The 16,567-nt window shown below is 42.2% G+C and overlaps 2 protein-coding genes across 2 annotated transcripts; both read left to right on the top strand.

Annotated features, from left to right (window-relative positions):
• The first annotated feature begins 670 nt into the window (after positions 1-670).
• exoc1l (exocyst complex component 1 like) lies at positions 671-3,599 on the top strand. Its single transcript, XM_061027426.1, has 3 exons — positions 671-1,006; positions 1,214-1,392; positions 2,869-3,599. The coding sequence occupies exons 1-3, from the start codon at positions 886-888 to the stop codon at positions 3,136-3,138; spliced, it is 570 nt and encodes a 189-aa protein (XP_060883409.1). The 5' UTR covers positions 671-885; the 3' UTR covers positions 3,139-3,599.
• A 2,571-nt stretch (positions 3,600-6,170) lies between these two features.
• On the top strand, positions 6,171-15,875 carry smc2 (structural maintenance of chromosomes 2). The gene is made up of 26 exons (XM_061061539.1): positions 6,171-6,458; positions 7,361-7,510; positions 7,622-7,744; positions 7,824-7,862; positions 7,951-8,061; positions 8,155-8,199; positions 8,305-8,538; positions 9,062-9,211; positions 9,310-9,543; positions 9,662-9,821; positions 10,712-10,829; positions 11,280-11,418; positions 11,532-11,651; positions 11,752-11,956; positions 12,048-12,183; positions 12,606-12,730; positions 12,857-13,050; positions 13,147-13,290; positions 13,526-13,600; positions 13,809-13,928; positions 14,059-14,259; positions 14,369-14,485; positions 14,883-15,043; positions 15,126-15,273; positions 15,362-15,573; positions 15,692-15,875. Exons 1-25 carry the CDS (start codon positions 6,291-6,293, stop codon positions 15,545-15,547), a joined length of 3,603 nt encoding a protein of 1,200 aa, XP_060917522.1. The 5' UTR covers positions 6,171-6,290; the 3' UTR covers positions 15,548-15,573; positions 15,692-15,875.
• The last annotated feature ends 692 nt before the right edge of the window (positions 15,876-16,567 follow it).

Here is a 16,567-nt window from a genome sequence, read left to right as displayed (position 1 = left end):
ACACCTTACAAAATTGTCCTGTGGAGCTGTGATGACTAAAGAAGTATAGCATCATTTATGCGCTTGTAAAATTCCTCCATTTTAAGTGCTTCACCCTGCTTGTACCTGTTCCCAGAGATTGAATTATTACAGGGTAATGGAAACCATGCAGAGTGCTGTGGGACATCCTTTTCCCACACAACAACCGTTTAATCACAGACAACGACTGGGCGCCGGGCCACATTAGATATATCAACATCGAGATGTGAGCGAGAAGGAGACAGAAAGACAGCGGAGAGCAGGAAAGAGACGTTCAATGTGTGCAATACAGGAAAAAATAAATCACAGAACAACGGTACAGCACACATGCAGCACAGGAGTGTGTCAACTCTTTGGGTTAGATACACTCAACTGAAGTAAATACCACGAGTGAGATCCATATTAGCAGGAAACCTGAGCATCTGGGCTCCGTAATGGATCTTAATTGAAGCAATAAAAACAGTGAAATGATGAAGAGATTGGCCTTTGATTGCTCCCTTTCTGCTAAATCCCTCCAGGGTGGGTTGGTATGTAGGCAGTACTTTAATGAAACATGAACATTGATCAACAAACCTGATTGTTGCAGAGTGAAGTGTGTGTGTGTTTATGAGCTCATTTCACACACACACACACACACAACCACATACTTTAAACGCGGTCAGACCGGCAGCTCCCTCCCGACCACTGCCAGGTTTCAGCCTTCTGTGTCACAACCCGCTTCATCGTTTTCTCGCTTGGACTTTCCGTCTCTCGCCGCTCGTCTTGTTGTCTTCTCGCCTTCAGTTTCTCATCTTAAGGGATTTTTTTTATTTTCTTTTACCACCCCTACTAACCAGTCTTGATTCTTCTGTTCCTCCGTCTCCAGTGATGTCGTCTCTTCTGAAGGAGGAGATGCAGAGAGTTTTATTCCGACCTTCGAAACAGAGACTGGTGGAGTTTATTGAGATTGAGGAGCCATTGGGCGGAAGACATTTTCTCTGCGTCTCAGGTGAACATCTCTGTCGTTGATCAGATATTTGTTCTCTAGTTCATTCTATGAATATAAAGATGGTTCCAGGGGTCCATCGAGATATTTTTGTCTCCCTGTTTTGTGTGTAATTTTCCTTTAAAAGTCATAGAGATGCTATATGTTAAAGCTCTATTGTTCTACCTTTGTTCACAAGTTCCTAATTTTCCTTTTCTTTCCCCCGTGCAGCCGCTAAAGGCAAAGTGGTGCAGTTGAGCATAGTGCGATGTCAGATATCTCAGGCGCCCCTGAAGTCTGGCTCCAAGAAGTCCAGCACCAAACGCTCCAGCATACAGGAGTGCTACCGGAGGACGGAGGTCTGGTCCCTGCAAGACCTGACTCTGGTGGACGGACGAGACGCCGATGTGGTAACTCGTCGCACTTATTCAAGTGTTTTCATTGCTGATTTATGCATCTTTTTCTTAGAAAGCAGGTTTGCCGCTTGGACTTGAATAAATTAAATCATAAAAAACATTTTGGAATGACTTTTGAAATTTTGTCACAATCACACTTTTACTCTTTTATTTATTCCAAACTCAAATTTCCCATTTCACACTTTCACTGCTTACACCGATGATTTTCTGTGTGGATATCAGTTATCAGTTTTCTCTAATTGGAATCAAAATGTAGGGGGGTGAGAGGGGTTCTCTGTGATCAGGGTGGCTCTCCTGATCACAGAGCGGTCATACAGTTCAGAGAGGGTAGGTTGGGATGAAACGATTATTTTTGCTTGCTTGATGAACTATACGGGAGAGGTTTTGTTTTGTGTTTGGAGGTGAGGGAGTTGTACCAGGATGAGGATACTAAAAGTGAGGATACATTTATCCTGTTTTAATAATGTAGAAAGTTGTGTTTTACGAATAAATATTAATGTCAGAGTCTTTATTGCTTTATCTTTGACTAACAGGTCAAACAATGGTGACATGTTTTAATTTCTAATTCAATTTAATTCATGTTATCAAATCCAACTTTCTTAAGCACTTTAAAACAACCACAGTTGACCAAAGTGCTGTGAGATTAACATTTATACAGATTTCCGATATTTGATTTCATGAATCTCACTTTTATTCCCTTTTTTGTCATATTTGGAGTCATTATTAGTAGGGTTGTCTCCCACAATTTTAGACTTTTATACCAGACTAGCAAAAATACAAACAGTGTCAATACCTGATTCGATAGCATGGCCACGATGTTTTAAAGGAGGTGTGCACACGTCCAACTATCTCACGAAGTAGATGCGTATAGGACATTAAAACTATTGCATCGAAAAGAAAAAATCATGCACACTACTTCAATTTATTACGTTTCAGTCCCTCTGAACCTTTGTCAAGTGCGGCCACACAGGGTACCATGGCAACAGAAACTGAAAGTCTAGACACCTCGATATTGGGGATATTCTAGTTTTTAATTTCCAGAAATTGCAAGCAAACTCCTACACACTGTCGACTGCAGATTGCACAAATACATTTGCCAACGTCTCTGTGTCAGCTCCTCTGCATTCTGTCTGTAAGAGATATAAATGTAACTTTAGTGGCGCCAAAAGGGCACCGATCTTTGAATTTGAATGGACTACTGCTGCTCTCTCTCCAGCTCTCGACAGCTTTGGGTTTAAAAATGCCTGAAGATTTGTAGTTTTTTTAAGGCTTCGGTACCTTTGGATACTATCCATCATTTAAAAAGAAGAGACTGTATCATTTAAGAAACGTGGTATCGAATCTAAATGTATTGACAATTTGGACAACCTTACATTGTAGTGAATCAATGTGTCAGCTCTGATTTTAAAAAGGATGTATTGCATTTTAAAAAGTAAGTAATTCTATGTCGTTGTGTTTCTTTTGCTCCAGGATGACCCCTGCTTCCTGCTGCACTTTGACAAGGTGCGCACAGTGACGGCCACCAGCTGCTCAGCCAAATACGCTTTTGTGCGAGCCCTGGTGGTGCTCAGCGACCAGCACTGTCAGCGGTCACTGAACCTGACGAACTTTGACTGGGCCTACATCAAGCCCACCTCCTTTTACTCCAACAGAGGAGACTGTGTGGTTTTATCACAGATATGCTTCTATGCATTCAATCTTGTATGTCTGTCCATGTGTCCCGTGCCCCTGGATGCATAATCAAATGACACAATGATAGTTTGTGTTTTTGTGTGTGTGTGCCAAGTGAGGTATGTGTGTGAACAAAAACAAAGTAATGCATAAAACTTGCTGGTTGGTGGATTCTAAATCACATTAAAGTTGTTTGGATGATGAGTTATTCCCAGTTAAATGTCTATTACATTTATATTCTGCTGTTCTAAATTTAAACAACTTGGTATTTGTAACTCTCTAACCTTCTTTTGTGATCTTTCCATGTATCCTTTTCTTTTGGGCTGTAGAGAACAGACCAAATCATGTTTTTTTGTAGGCCAACCTGGAAGTAGCATCGCCATGAGGTCTATGGAGAATTTGCCTATGGGATTTTTTAGATCATTGTAGAAAATAAGCTCTGTGGCAAACACACGTTTATGATGAGTAGGCGTTTTGTTCAGCAGGATAATCTTCACAGATGAACGCCATTTTTATGATGTTTGAAGTGTTAATGCAGCCAACAGAAGTATAAAAGCTAACGCTATGCTACAAGCGAACTACACCACAGTCGGATGATTTCGACGTCACTAGTGTTATGCTTCAGATGATCTCCGATATGCTAAACAACGGTTTTGACAAGCTAGCTAAACCATAGTTGAATACATTGTTTATTAACCTAATATTTGCCTATATATTGATAAATCTACAAGAGTTTGCGCGACTAGAGGCTGGAAGGTGGACTAGTGAGAGAGTTCCCAGCGTTTGTGTCCAGCACGATGACGTTTTAATGTCCCCGACAACCACTGTAGTCACATTTAGCCACTTGCTAGCAAGCGCCTTTTTTAGGACGCGTAAAAACTTCAACATTCACATGTCGGGGTATTACCTAACGTAGTTTATGTGGTCTAACAAAACGCAAACATCTCTTTAGCTTGTGTTAACCACAGACCTTATTTCAGGTGTCTAACCACAAACCCATTCAAAATCCTGATAGACTTTGAGAGGATAGACCCCATGGTGCTAAAATGCTAACTTACTTCCAGGTTTTAGGACTCGTTCCTTTGGCGCCCTATTGACCAATTTGGAGTACTTAAAGGGATTTACATTGTTCTAAAATACACTAAACAGTTATATAACAATGAACAAAGAGTTAACTCTGACTCAGCAATTCAAGTGCAGTTAGCGGTCAGTGTGTAGTTGTTTCACTTGTTTATTTGTAGTCCACGTCTTGTATAGCTGCATTTTATGTCCTAGTAATGTGATGTGGCTAGTTATGAAGTAATGTCGGTCCTTAATACACAAAATCCATCGGTAATCTCAGTATTTATTCAGCGTCCTGGACATGACCACAAAGAACAAACTGTATGTGTCCAGAGATATGTATGTCTCAAGTTTTTCTTTAGTGTAGTAGACGATAGGTTTCTCCACAAGGTGTTCATAGATGTACCGCCACTGTAACTATGGTAACTTAGTTGGATCCTTGACCCACTGACTCGACAGTGAGAGCGGGTCAGGAAACCTCACCCCATTGCTAAAGGTTAGCGTGTCACTGTAAGACGACTTGTCTTCCACTGTCAAACAATAAATATAATTGTTGAAGGCGTCCAGATGGTCCATAACTTTCTGATGTGAACTGACAACCAACTACCGCTAGCTAGCTTTCTGCCACCAGTTGGGCTCTGTGCGAAAAACACGTCATCACCGTGTACAAACGTAAAAATGCTCTATTGTTGAAATCAATGTGAATTTTAAATCTGAAATAAATAAAACAACTACAAGTTTCATGCTTTTGTCTGTCTGTTTTTAGCTTTCTTCAAAGTTAAGTCGTCATGCTTGTCTGTCCTTTCTTAAGATCACTGAGCTTGGTCCTAGCTAAACAACTTATTCAGGCATTCAGTTAGCCAAAAAATATCCATGAAAACAATGAATCATTTAAAGGTGGAGTCAGTAGCATTTTTTTGTTCCAGCTTGCAAACACAACATTCAAATTGGACCCCTGTAACCATGTTAATGCTGTCAAAAGGGACATTTCATATGGGATGTGTATGTGACTCCTGTGTCTTTTAGAGCAGTGGTTCTGAACTGGTGGTACGGGACCCAAAAGTGGGTCGTGAAGCCGTTTTCAGTGGGCCGCTAACAGGTGACTGGAAAGAAAAACGTCTATTAAGACATGCTGGTTTTGTTCCTACTCTTTATTCCGTCACATGTTTCGTACCATCTAAAGTACAAACTGCACTATTTTTCATTCAATAAATCGGATTGGTTGAAGAAAATTTCAGAAAATTGGGTCACGATTTTCATGAAGGAGTTGGTGTTAGAGCCTGCTTCAGGAGGACACTCGAGGAACTGCATGTTTTTTGCACTTCCACAGTAACTTAATTTTTCAACACCAGAGGTTTAAGCCTGGTGATGATTTAGTAGCATTACTTTTGTACAAGTCTATTTTTATTTGCTTATGAAAATGCTACAGACTCTAACTTTATTTATTTTCATATCTAGTTTAAGTTACACTGAACTACTTGTCCCTTTTTATGGTACTTGATCCCACGTTTGATGTTTTCCTTCTTATGGAGTTTATCCTTCATTTATAAATCTAAGTAACCTTTCTTGACAAAGTAATTCTGCTGTTTTTAATGGTGTGTACAATTCTCACATAATTTAGTTTTCATTAACTTACATGATTAAACATTGAACAAAGTACATAAAACCTCTTATCATAACAATAATTGATTGTTTGAATGATTTATTTGTATCCTTCCTGTATTTTCCACTTGTAGTTTGGCGCTCCGCCTACAGATGGAGCCAAAATATGGACCCACTTTTAGTAGTTCCACATTATGCCTGTCGAAATTAAATCATCTTTCATATACATTTATTATATTGTGGCGTTGTTTTAATTCTGCCTTTAAACGTCATATGATTTTAGACTGATTCATTGTTGTTCATGCGTAATTCGTGGGATTCGCTTTAAGATACGATACTTTTCTTCTCACAGACGGGACAGACCTGCGGGGTCCTTCATGTCTAACTGCCGCCAAAATTCAAGTGAGAGGAAAAGAAGAAGCAGTTTTTCCCCGGCTTGTCGGTTGTAAACACGGGGCTGTATCCTGGCGTTTCGGCTTTTTTTAAGTGAAGTTTTTTGATTTTTAACACCACATTATAAGCCTCCGGACCCCGCGGAGAGAGAGGACGGACTGAACATGCACATTAAGTCTGTTATTGTTGATGGGTTCAAATCCTACGCGCAGAGGACGGAGATCAACGGATTTGACCCGCTTTTCAACGCCATCACAGGACTGAACGGCAGCGGAAAGTCCAATATTTTAGACTCCATATGTTTCCTTTTGGGCATTTCTAATCTCTCCCATGTAAGTACATTATCAACCATGACTTAAATAAGCTTTATGATATTAGAGTCGTACGTGTTGACCTACTTTTAATACTAAATAACGAGCAGGGGCGTCTGCAGGTCTTATTAACTGGGGTGGCTTCTGCAGGGTGGTGTGCACAAACAAACTAATAAATTGCATGTGCTATGAATAATTTATTAACTTTAAAAAGTGTTTACCTACTCATAAACTCCATGCATGACAAAAGTCACAATTTAAAGTACTTAAATAAAATTTAAACCAAATAAAGGTTGTTCTAAATGACTTGCAATTAATCATTTCTGCTGCCAATGTTTCACTTTTCAAATATCTTTTTTTTTTTTTTAAAGTAACATACGGGTGACATCCAGCAAACTGTCTAAATTGCAAAGATAAACTTTATTGATCCCTTTATTGAATTTTTGCGTTACAACAGCTCAAGAAAATAGGAAACAGGAGTTAAGAAGTTAAAAATCAAAGATATTTACATCAGTTAAATAAAGGGAGAAATAATACAAGGTGTGTACACTTCCACTTGTGTGAAAGAGTTATTGTTATTAAAATTAAAAACACATATTTGAGTGGTGATGTTGTTAAAGAGTCTGATTAAACAGTCTGACGGCAGATGGGATGAACGAGCTGCGGTGGCGCTCTGTCTTTGCAGGGTGGGTGTCGTTTCCAAAACACATTTATTAGAAACGTTTTTGTCCTTCATCAGACAGAAGGTCTAGTACCGATACGTTGCAGCGCTGCAGGTTGAGTATCGCAGCCATGCATTTGTTTTGGTGGTCGTACTAGTGGCTTTTCTTTTCTAATAATGTACGCTACATCTTCATTCTCAGTCAACAATTACCCAAAAGGTTAGATCTTGAATCGTTTCTCTGTTGAATTCTTCCCGATAGGTGCGAGCGTCCAACCTCCAGGACTTGGTTTACAAAAATGGACAGGGTGGCATCACCAAGGCCACCGTGTCCATCACCTTCGACAACGCCAACAAGAGCCAGAGTCCCCTGGGATTTGAAACCCACGACGAGATCACCGTCACCAGACAGGTTTGCAAAGAAATTCTGAAAGACACTACGATTTTAAAAGTCCCTGCAGTGTACGATGTTATTGGGTGCACTGCCAAAAATTTAAAAATTATGTTGTACTTTTTTTTAAAGGTGGTCATTGGTGGCAGGAACAAGTACCTCATCAACGGAGTCAATGCTAACAACACCAGGGTGCAGGACTTGTTCTGCTCTGTCGGCCTCAACGTCAACAACCCACATTTTCTCATCATGCAGGTCAGTCTCGTCTCTCCTGTGTTTGGTGTTGTTGTTTTTTTACAGTATTAATATTGAAGTGATGTTTCTAATATTTCAGGGGAGGATCACCAAAGTGCTGAACATGAAGCCGCCAGAGGTAAGAAACACATGTTCTCTGTAGTCCCACCCACCATCGGCACTTTAGTACATTCTGGGTCTTTTAATGAGTTACCGTGTTCTTGCAGATCCTCGCCATGATTGAGGAGGCAGCAGGGACCAGGATGTACGAGTGTAAAAAGATCAGCGCTCAGAAAACCATCGAGAAGAAGGAAGCAAAGCTGAAGGAGATTCAGACGGTATGTTCTGACAGCACCTTCATTTTAAAATGTTGCATTAAAAAAACGTCAACAAATGTTGAATTTTCAACTTTTGTTTGTTTACTTTTTAAGATTTTGGATGAGGAAATCACTCCAACCATGCAGAAACTGCAAGAGGTAGGTGCACTGCAAAATGACACATTTCCTGTTTGCTGTAGTGTAATGACAGGGATGAAACATTTTTTTTTTTTTTTTTTTTTTTTAACCTTCCCTCCGCCTCAGGAACGATCATCATACCTGGAGTACCAGAAGCTGATGCGTGAGATCCAGCACTTGTCCCGGCTCTATGTGGCCTGGCTGTTTGTGTGTGCAGAGGAAACGAAGCTGAAGTCGGCCGACAACCTGAAGGGGCTGCAGGACAACATCACAAAGATGCAGGCGTGCATGGCTGAGAACGAGAGCAAAGTCAAGGAGCTCTCAGCCCAGATTCAGGAGCTGCAAAAGAAAAAAGACCAGGTACACTGTGAACCTTCAGCACATTCAACAATGTTTCTCTTTGAAAAGGTTTTTAGGCTGCAGTTTGAGAATTATTTGAGGATCTTTTCGTCAGTCTTTTTGCCTCATTCTTGGATCACTCCCTGGTTAATCTAGTTTTTCATTTTTTTTCTGTCAAATTCAAAAGACATGGCAGGATGAATGTGACATTTTATTTAGTAGAGATGCGCTGATTGTGAAAACAAAGGCCTGTACCGAAGTTTAGAACAACACTTTAGCTGATAGCCAACACAAACCCTTTGTTCACAATTCTTCATGTGTGTTTTTTCAAATAAGTTATAAGAGTTGATATTTAATGATCCAATATGTAAGATATTTACTGAATTAAATCTTAAATTGACTTTACTATATCATCAGACATTAAGGAAATATGCCAGTATACACACAGCCAGTATGTCCTGCTTCTAAGTTTAGATTCTGGTCCTGTATGGTCTGGATTTGTTTTGAACCTTAATGTGTTTATTGTTGATCTGCTTCTCTGTAGGAGGTGAACGGGGTTTTGAAATCCCTGGAGGAGGCTCTTGCTGATGTGCAGAGAGTGGACGCTAAAGCTCAGAGTGCGCTCGATCTGAAAAAGCAGAATGTCAAAGATGAAACCAAGAAGAGACAGGAGCTTGTGAAGAGTATGGAGGAGGTAACGGAACAATATGTTCACTGCTGTGAGTCTATGACACGGGGAGTCTTTTTGTTGAAATTCTCGATCTAAACGTGCGGTTTTTCCTTCGTCCGCAGGACAAGAAAATGCTTGTGGTGAAAGAAAAGGAGGTTTCTAAGTCGACGGAGCAGCTTCAGGCTCTTCGGGAGGAGGGGCAGAAAGACAGCGCAGCTCTGGAAGCAGCTGAGCAGCATTTCAGAGCTGTGTCCGCCGGCCTTTCAACCAATGAGGACGGAGAGGAGGCCACGCTGGCTGGACAGATGATGACCTGCAAGAACGACATGAGCAAGGCAGACACCGAGGCCAAGCAGGTGAGGACACCGTAACACACCTGAGATGTGTTTTAATGCTACTTTTTAAAGGACGGAAATTTTGAATTGAACACAAGTTTGAATCTTTCCCCTCTCCTCCGTCCTCCGTTCTCTCCAGGCCCAGATGACCCTGAAGCATGCACAGGCAGAGCTCAAGACCAAACAGGCTGAGGTGAAGAAGATGGACGGTGGCTACAAGAAAGACCAGGATGCCCTGCAGGCTGTCAGGAGCAGCAGGGAGAAACTCCAGGCTGAACTAGCTAAACTCAACTATGAAGGTACTGTACATTACTGCTGTAGTCAAGATTACACTGACCGAGACCAAGAAATACACGAGACCAGAGTTCTCCGAGACTAGACCAAGATATTTAGGGATCGAGACCGAGTCAAGACCAAGACCATTAATATCCCTGAAAAATCATCATCTTGTGAGCAGGGGGCGTGTCCTTAACACCAGGAAGGTTGTGGCCGTAACCCGGGGGATAAAAATCTAATTATGAATGAATTTAAGTTTTTTGTTGTAAGAGGCGTTTTCCTTTTAATCACAGTAATGACATGTTAAAAAAACAAAGCCTTTCAGTGGTGGTCTTGAATGATCTTGATTGAAAACCTGGAGTCCGCCCGGCCTGAGACCAAGACAAGACGGAGTAAAAATGCTTTCGATTGCTAGACGAGACCTTCAAAAACTGTATTCGATCCAACAAAGGCTACTTCTTTTCTGTCAGGTTTTTATCCAAACGTGGGGTTCATCAAACTTGGCTTAAGACGGTACACAATAAAAAAATTAAAAAAAACATAACAACCTAAATGAATGACACTGAAATTCAGCCATGAATCCCAATTTAAAAAATAGATAAAAAGAGCTGTTGCCAGTTTAAGCGTAGATTCAATTCTGAAAACCGAACAATGAGAATCCATACACAAATATAAGTGAGACAGCAGTAAGAAAAGTTTCCAGGACCAAAGATTATAAGTTCCTGTACTCTTGTGTTGGATGTAGACCTAAAAAAGAACAAGTCAGTGTTTCAGTCTCCGTATGGACAAACATCAGACGACAATGATCAGTGAAGGCTAATTTAAAAAAAGACAGATTATATGCAGTATGCACACAGCTTCTGCTCTCACGGCAGCATGTGATGTGTCTCCTCGTGTCTGTGTCTCAATGCAGATGGGAAGGAGGAGAGTCTGCTGGAGAAGAGAAGGCAGCTGTCCAGAGAGGCCTCTAAACTCAAAGAGACATACGAGAGGCTCATGTCTCGCTTCCCCAACCTGCGCTTCGACTACAAGTAAGAATATATTTATGTCTAGACTCATCTCTTTAACCTGTACTGAGTGTTGTATGAATGTTGGATCAGATTTCACTTCTGGGCGTTTTAATGCTGGACCTGGAAGGGATTCTTTGGCTCTTGCAGCCAGCCTCGCCCTCTTGTGGACACTTGAGGAACTGCAGTCTTCTTGCACTTCTGTACTGACTTCATTTTATTATTATTTGCTGCTTGGTGTTTTTTAATTATTACAGATATTCACACATTTTCTCAGGGTTAAGTTTGGCTGCATCTACACTGGGAATTTATGTAATGGGAATAAAATCTAGATTTAGTCACAGCATCTGTTTTATGCTTTTTTTAGAGTGTAAGAAAGAGGTCATAGACTTTCTTATAAAACATGAAACTCACTGAGATTCAGCAACACTTGCAAATTATTTTTAATGCGTTTCCTTTTTTTTTGTCTTAAAGGGACCCAGAGCGAGGATGGGACCGCAGCAAAGTGAAGGGTCTGCTAGCTAACCTGATCACAGTCCGTGACCTCTCCTACTCGACCGGGCTGGAGGTCGTTGCAGGGGGGCGGCTCTATAACATTGTCGTTGACACAGAGGTGGGTGTGAACTTTGGCGCACTGATGTGATGCTCTAAGTTCATCTGCAGACATCTTGGTCAATCTAAGAGGAGTCATTTCTGTGTTGTTGTTTTTTTTTTTGCGGTTGCCAGGTGACCGGTAAAAAGCTGCTGGAGAAGGGAGAGCTGCAGCGCAGGTACACCATCATCCCGCTGAACAAGATCTCTGCCAAGACACTCAATGACAGAGTGGTCAACGCTGCCAAGGGCCTGGTGAGGGATCTGAAGGCTGATTGGTTTGGAAAAATAAAAACACAACAATCCCAACTCTCTCTGACTCCTCTGTCTGTTCTCTCTCTCTCTCTGCTGTCAGGTTGGGGAGAACAACGTCCACACGGCTCTGTCCCTGGTGGGCTACGAGTCTGACCTGCGCAAGGCCATGGAGTACGTCTTCGGCTCCACGCTGGTGTGCGACACCCTGGACAACGCCAAGAGGGTGGCTTTTGATAGGCAGGTGATGACCAAGACTGTCACTCTTGGAGGGGACATCTTTGATCCTCAGGGAACTCTGAGCGGAGGTGAGAGTCATGCACTCGATATTTCGAGGTCAGTTAACGAGCTGAAGAATGCAACAACCCAAATTTCTAAATTTGCTTTTACCTCGTCCAGGTGCTCGCTCTCAGTCGGCGTCCGTTCTGTCCAGCCTGCAGGAGCTGAAGGAGGTTCGGGACAACTTGAATGAGAGTGAAGCCCAGCTGCAGGAAACTGAACGACAACTGTCCAGCCTGAAGGGAATCGCAGAGAAGTACGAGACATTACACACACACACACACACACACACACACACACACACACACACACACACACACACACACACACACACACACGATTACAGCATGCATTGAATCTACTCTAATTGGAGCTTGACAATGAATTAAGCCAAGATAACAATTAGTGAAAATTAATTTTGGACAGAAATGACTCTCTACTTTTTTTATACCTCGGAATAAATGATGAGAAATTGCATTACAGGAATACCTAAGCATAAATATGGACATTTAAAAAGTGTTGCCTTTCCACAGTTTGTCCACTAGAGGGAGCTGTTATTTTTATACTGCAAAGTGTCCTAGTCAGTCCTGTCATTAGCGTCTCCTCACTGCCAAGAAACCAGCTCTCACATTGTCCTGCTGTTGTTTCTCCTCACCTCACCTCGTGTTCTCCCTCCAGGTACCGTCAGCTGAAGCAGCAGCATGAACTGAAGGTGGAGGAGGAGCAGATCCTGCAGGCCAAAGTGCAGCAGAGCTCCTTCCACCAGCAGCAGGAGGAGCTGGAGAGGCTGCGCAAGGCTATCGGTCAGAATGCACAAACATGCTCAAAGACGCTCATTTTCTCAATTACCTACCGCTGTCCATTTTTAAACGTGATGTTTAGCTCCCCGCTGAACACCAACTAACATCCTCACTGGTTGTGTGTTTCAGAGGAGAGCGAGGAGACGTTGCGCGTCACCAAGGAGGTGCAGAAACGGGCCGAAGAGAAGTACAAGGTGCTGGAGAACAAGATGAAGAACGCCGAGGCAGAGCGAGAGAAGGAGCTGAAGGCCGCCCAGCAGAAACTCAACGCCGCCAAGGCCAAAGCCGACGCCTTCAACAAGAAGCTGAAGCAGAAGCAGCAGGTACGGCGACGCAGCTATCATATCTACCCGTTCAGAGTTTTTTTATTCTCTCTTTCTCTGTGTAGCTGATGACTTGACCTCGTGTGTGTTTAACAGGAGTCTGAGGCCGTGGCCCTGGAGCTGGAGGAGCTGCGGAGGGAGCAGGCGGGTTACGAGCAGCAGATTCAGGCTGTAGACGAAGCAACGAAGGCCATCCAGGAGCAGATCGACAGCATGGCCTGCACTGTAGCACAGAACAAGGTGTGTATATCATTTAATACACACAGACAGTTTAAACCCTCACAGATTTTAGTTTAATGATTCTCTTTTTAGGAGATGACACAGTCACGTTAAATTATTTCAAGTTGTCTGGTTATTATGACAGTCATCTGATTTTCTGTCATCGTTTGCTCGCTCGCTCTCTCTCTCTCTCTCTCTCTCTCTCTCTCTCTCTCTCTCTCTCTCTCTCTCTCTCTCTCTCTCTCTGTGTGTGCAGGAGGACGTGCGTAACGCCCAGGAGGAGCTCGCCAAACAGAAGGAAGTGATCATGGCTCAGGACAAAGAGCTCAAGGTAAATACAGTAGTAGTAGGAATACAAATCGAGTCCAGGTGACATCGCTGTCGCTCTCTCTCCTCTACTCTCTTTCTGTCACAGACACTGTGTGTTTATAAAAAGGTGTAATGATGACCCCTGTAGTGAAACGGCGCTATGTAAAGGGCCTTTGACGCACGCCAGCTTTTGGTTGAAAATCTGTTGTTGTTGTTTTTTTTAAACCTAGGGAAAGAGCTCAGAGGCCAATCAAATCAGAGAGCAGAACAACGAAGTCCAGCTGAAGATCAAAGAGTTGGAACACAACATCAGTAAACACCGCAAGGACTCCCAGGACGCTGCGGACAAGGTACACACACACACACACACACACACACACACAGATATTTCCATCATCTAAATCTCATCTATTAAGATTAGCATCCTGTAAAATAAAACTTCTTCCCCCTCCTTCCTTCATTCTTGTTTCTTCCCCTCAGGTGTCCCGGATGCTGGAGGAACATGACTGGATCCCCTCGGAGCGCCAGTTCTTCGGCCAGCCCAACACCTCCTACGACTTCAAGACCAACAACCCCCGAGAAGCCGGTCAGCGTCTGAAGAAGCTGGAGGAGACCACGGCCAAGCTGGAGAGGAACGTCAACAAGAGAGCCATGAACATGCTGAACGAGGCCGAGGAGAGGGTGAGGGCAGAGAGACGCAGACTAAAAGACCTCCCCCCCCCCCCCTCGATTAAAACAACAGCCGTCTCACACAACTGTTGTGTCCCCTTTTTCTTTTCTTTTTTTAAAGTACAATGACCTGATGAAGAAGAAGAGGATCGTGGAGAATGACAAAGCCAAAATCTTGCAGACCATCGAGGAGCTGGACCAGAAGAAGAACGAGGCTCTGAACTTGGCCTGGCAGAAGGTGACCAATTTATTAGAAAAATCACAACGTTTCAGTCCCTCTGAACCTTGACAAAGTTAAGAGTTTGTCGCCTTACGCACCGACCTCATGAGATATTTGGATGTGCAAACACCTCCTTAAAAAAACGTTGTCTCCCTTTTAAACAAAATAATTTCTTGACTGATATTTATGTCAGTCAAACATCCCAACGTTAGCTGGAAATAGAGACTAAATATACAGACCGACAAAACATTTAGGACCAGGTTTAACTTCTGGATATGATGCACTTAATAAGAGAAGGGATGTTCCAGATTTTAAGGAGTGAAGCGTGACCAGAATCCTGGATATGCATGAAAACACATTGTACTGTGCTTCCTGTAGTTTTAGCCTTCATGTAACTCGTTGCTCGTCTTTGCAGGTAAACAAAGACTTTGGATCTATTTTCTCCACTCTGCTGCCCGGAGCCACGGCCAAACTGGCTCCTCCGCAGGGCCGCGGGGTCTTGGATGGCCTGGAGTTCAAGGTGGCCTTGGGCAACACCTGGAAGGAGAACCTTAGTGAGCTCAGCGGGGGTCAAAGGTGAGCAGGAGTACTTGTGCGGTCATTCAGGATTATATTTTAGAGATGTAGACGTACTGAGTCCCCTCTTTGTGTTTTTCAGATCCCTGGTGGCCTTGTCTCTCATCCTGGCCATGCTGCTGTTCAAACCGGCTCCCATCTACATCTTAGACGAGGTGGACGCCGCCTTGGACCTCTCACACACACAGAACATCGGACAGATGCTGCGCACACATTTTAGACACTCCCAGGTATGTTGCATCACAGGCACATGTTCTAATGAGATGGTCGTATTTTATAAATTCAATTACCTGAACACTCTTAATTTCTCTCCTGCAGTTTGTGGTGGTGTCTCTAAAAGACGGCATGTTCACCAACGCCAACGTCCTCTTCAAGACCAAGTTTGTCGACGGCATGTCCACAGTGTCCCGGACGACGCTCAGCCAGAGCGACACCAACGTTCCCCAGAGAGGCCAAGACAAGGCTCGTCTAAAAGACAAGAGACACAAGCAGCTCATCAGCTAATTTTTGTACTGGAAAAAAAAATTAATGTGTGCTGGTATTGCTTCTCTTAAAATCCTATCACCTAACATAAAGAAGTGAAGACCCCCATTAAGACCCTCAGCAATCAATTCTGTATATTCTCCCATTTTCAGGGTGGGTAGGAAGTGTGGGGTTTCTTCACTTGTTGGTGGATTTTAGACAGTTTATCTGTACATTTCCTATCTTTTCTGAACTGTCCTTTTTTATCTTTTGACTCTACTTTCATGCTCTCATTCTGTTTCTAATGATCGGTGTAATGTGCAGCTGATGTGTTTATATATTTTAGTAAATAAAGCAGGTCAAGTATAAACGTCTGACTCCTTCTTCATTGCTTTATATCTTATACCTGCAGGACAAACTGGATGATTCTTAACGATGTACACTGTCTGTAGGAGGTGCTGACCTTTTAAAGACACTGAGGAAGGATATGATAACGTTAGGGAATGGCTCCGGCTATGTGGGAAAATTTATCGTTTAAAGATTTCAGCAACAATGAAAACTTCCAAATAATTCCAGATGAAATTTTCTGAAGACAAAGTATATGTCACATTTCTGAAAAAAATCTGAAAATTGCCAATAAATGTCTTAAGAATTTAAATATCCAGTTAAAAAAATTCTCGCTAACAAGATGTTTTTTTTTTTTCTGGATGTCCACAAAAAACAAGCAGCAAAACTTTAAAGTGTCCTCTGAAAAAATTCAACAAAAGACTTCCAAGTCTAAAATGTCTGAAGAAAGTTCCCCAAGAAGTCTCCAGTGAAAATCCCCTGAAGAATTCACAAAACTCTCTAAAACAATTTATGAAGATTTGAGAATTTGACATACTGTGCATTTAACAAAAATGTCTGGAATTTTTCATTCTGGATGAAAATAAAAATTTACAAAATCCTGAAAAGGTTTGAAGAAACTTTTAGCCAATTTTGCAAAAAATTAAGAAAAATACTCAATAAAATATCCAACGAAACTTTGCTTAAGATATCAACTTTTCAAGACTAAATTCTGAT

The sequence above is a fragment of the Labrus mixtus genome, chromosome 2, assembly GCF_963584025.1.
Source record: "Labrus mixtus chromosome 2, fLabMix1.1, whole genome shotgun sequence".
NCBI classification, from domain to species: domain Eukaryota; kingdom Metazoa; phylum Chordata; class Actinopteri; order Labriformes; family Labridae; genus Labrus; species Labrus mixtus.
This window is presented reverse-complemented; position numbering and strand designations above follow the sequence as displayed.

Excerpts from the sequence above, each read along its gene's own strand:
- exoc1l (XM_061027426.1), top strand. The coding sequence starts at position 886 with ATGTCGTCTCTTCTGAAGGAGGAGATGCAGAGAGTTTTATTCCGACCT. Across the intron at positions 1,007-1,213 it reads ACATTTTCTCTGCGTCTCAG|CCGCTAAAGGCAAAGTGGTG; the intron begins GTGAACATCTCT and ends TCCCCCGTGCAG. Across the intron at positions 1,393-2,868 it reads ACGGACGAGACGCCGATGTG|GATGACCCCTGCTTCCTGCT; the intron begins GTAACTCGTCGC and ends CTTTTGCTCCAG.
- smc2 (XM_061061539.1), top strand. The coding sequence starts at position 6,291 with ATGCACATTAAGTCTGTTATTGTTGATGGGTTCAAATCCTACGCGCAG. Across the intron at positions 8,539-9,061 it reads TGCAAAAGAAAAAAGACCAG|GAGGTGAACGGGGTTTTGAA; the intron begins GTACACTGTGAA and ends GCTTCTCTGTAG. Across the intron at positions 13,051-13,146 it reads AGCTGAAGCAGAAGCAGCAG|GAGTCTGAGGCCGTGGCCCT; the intron begins GTACGGCGACGC and ends TGTGTTTAACAG.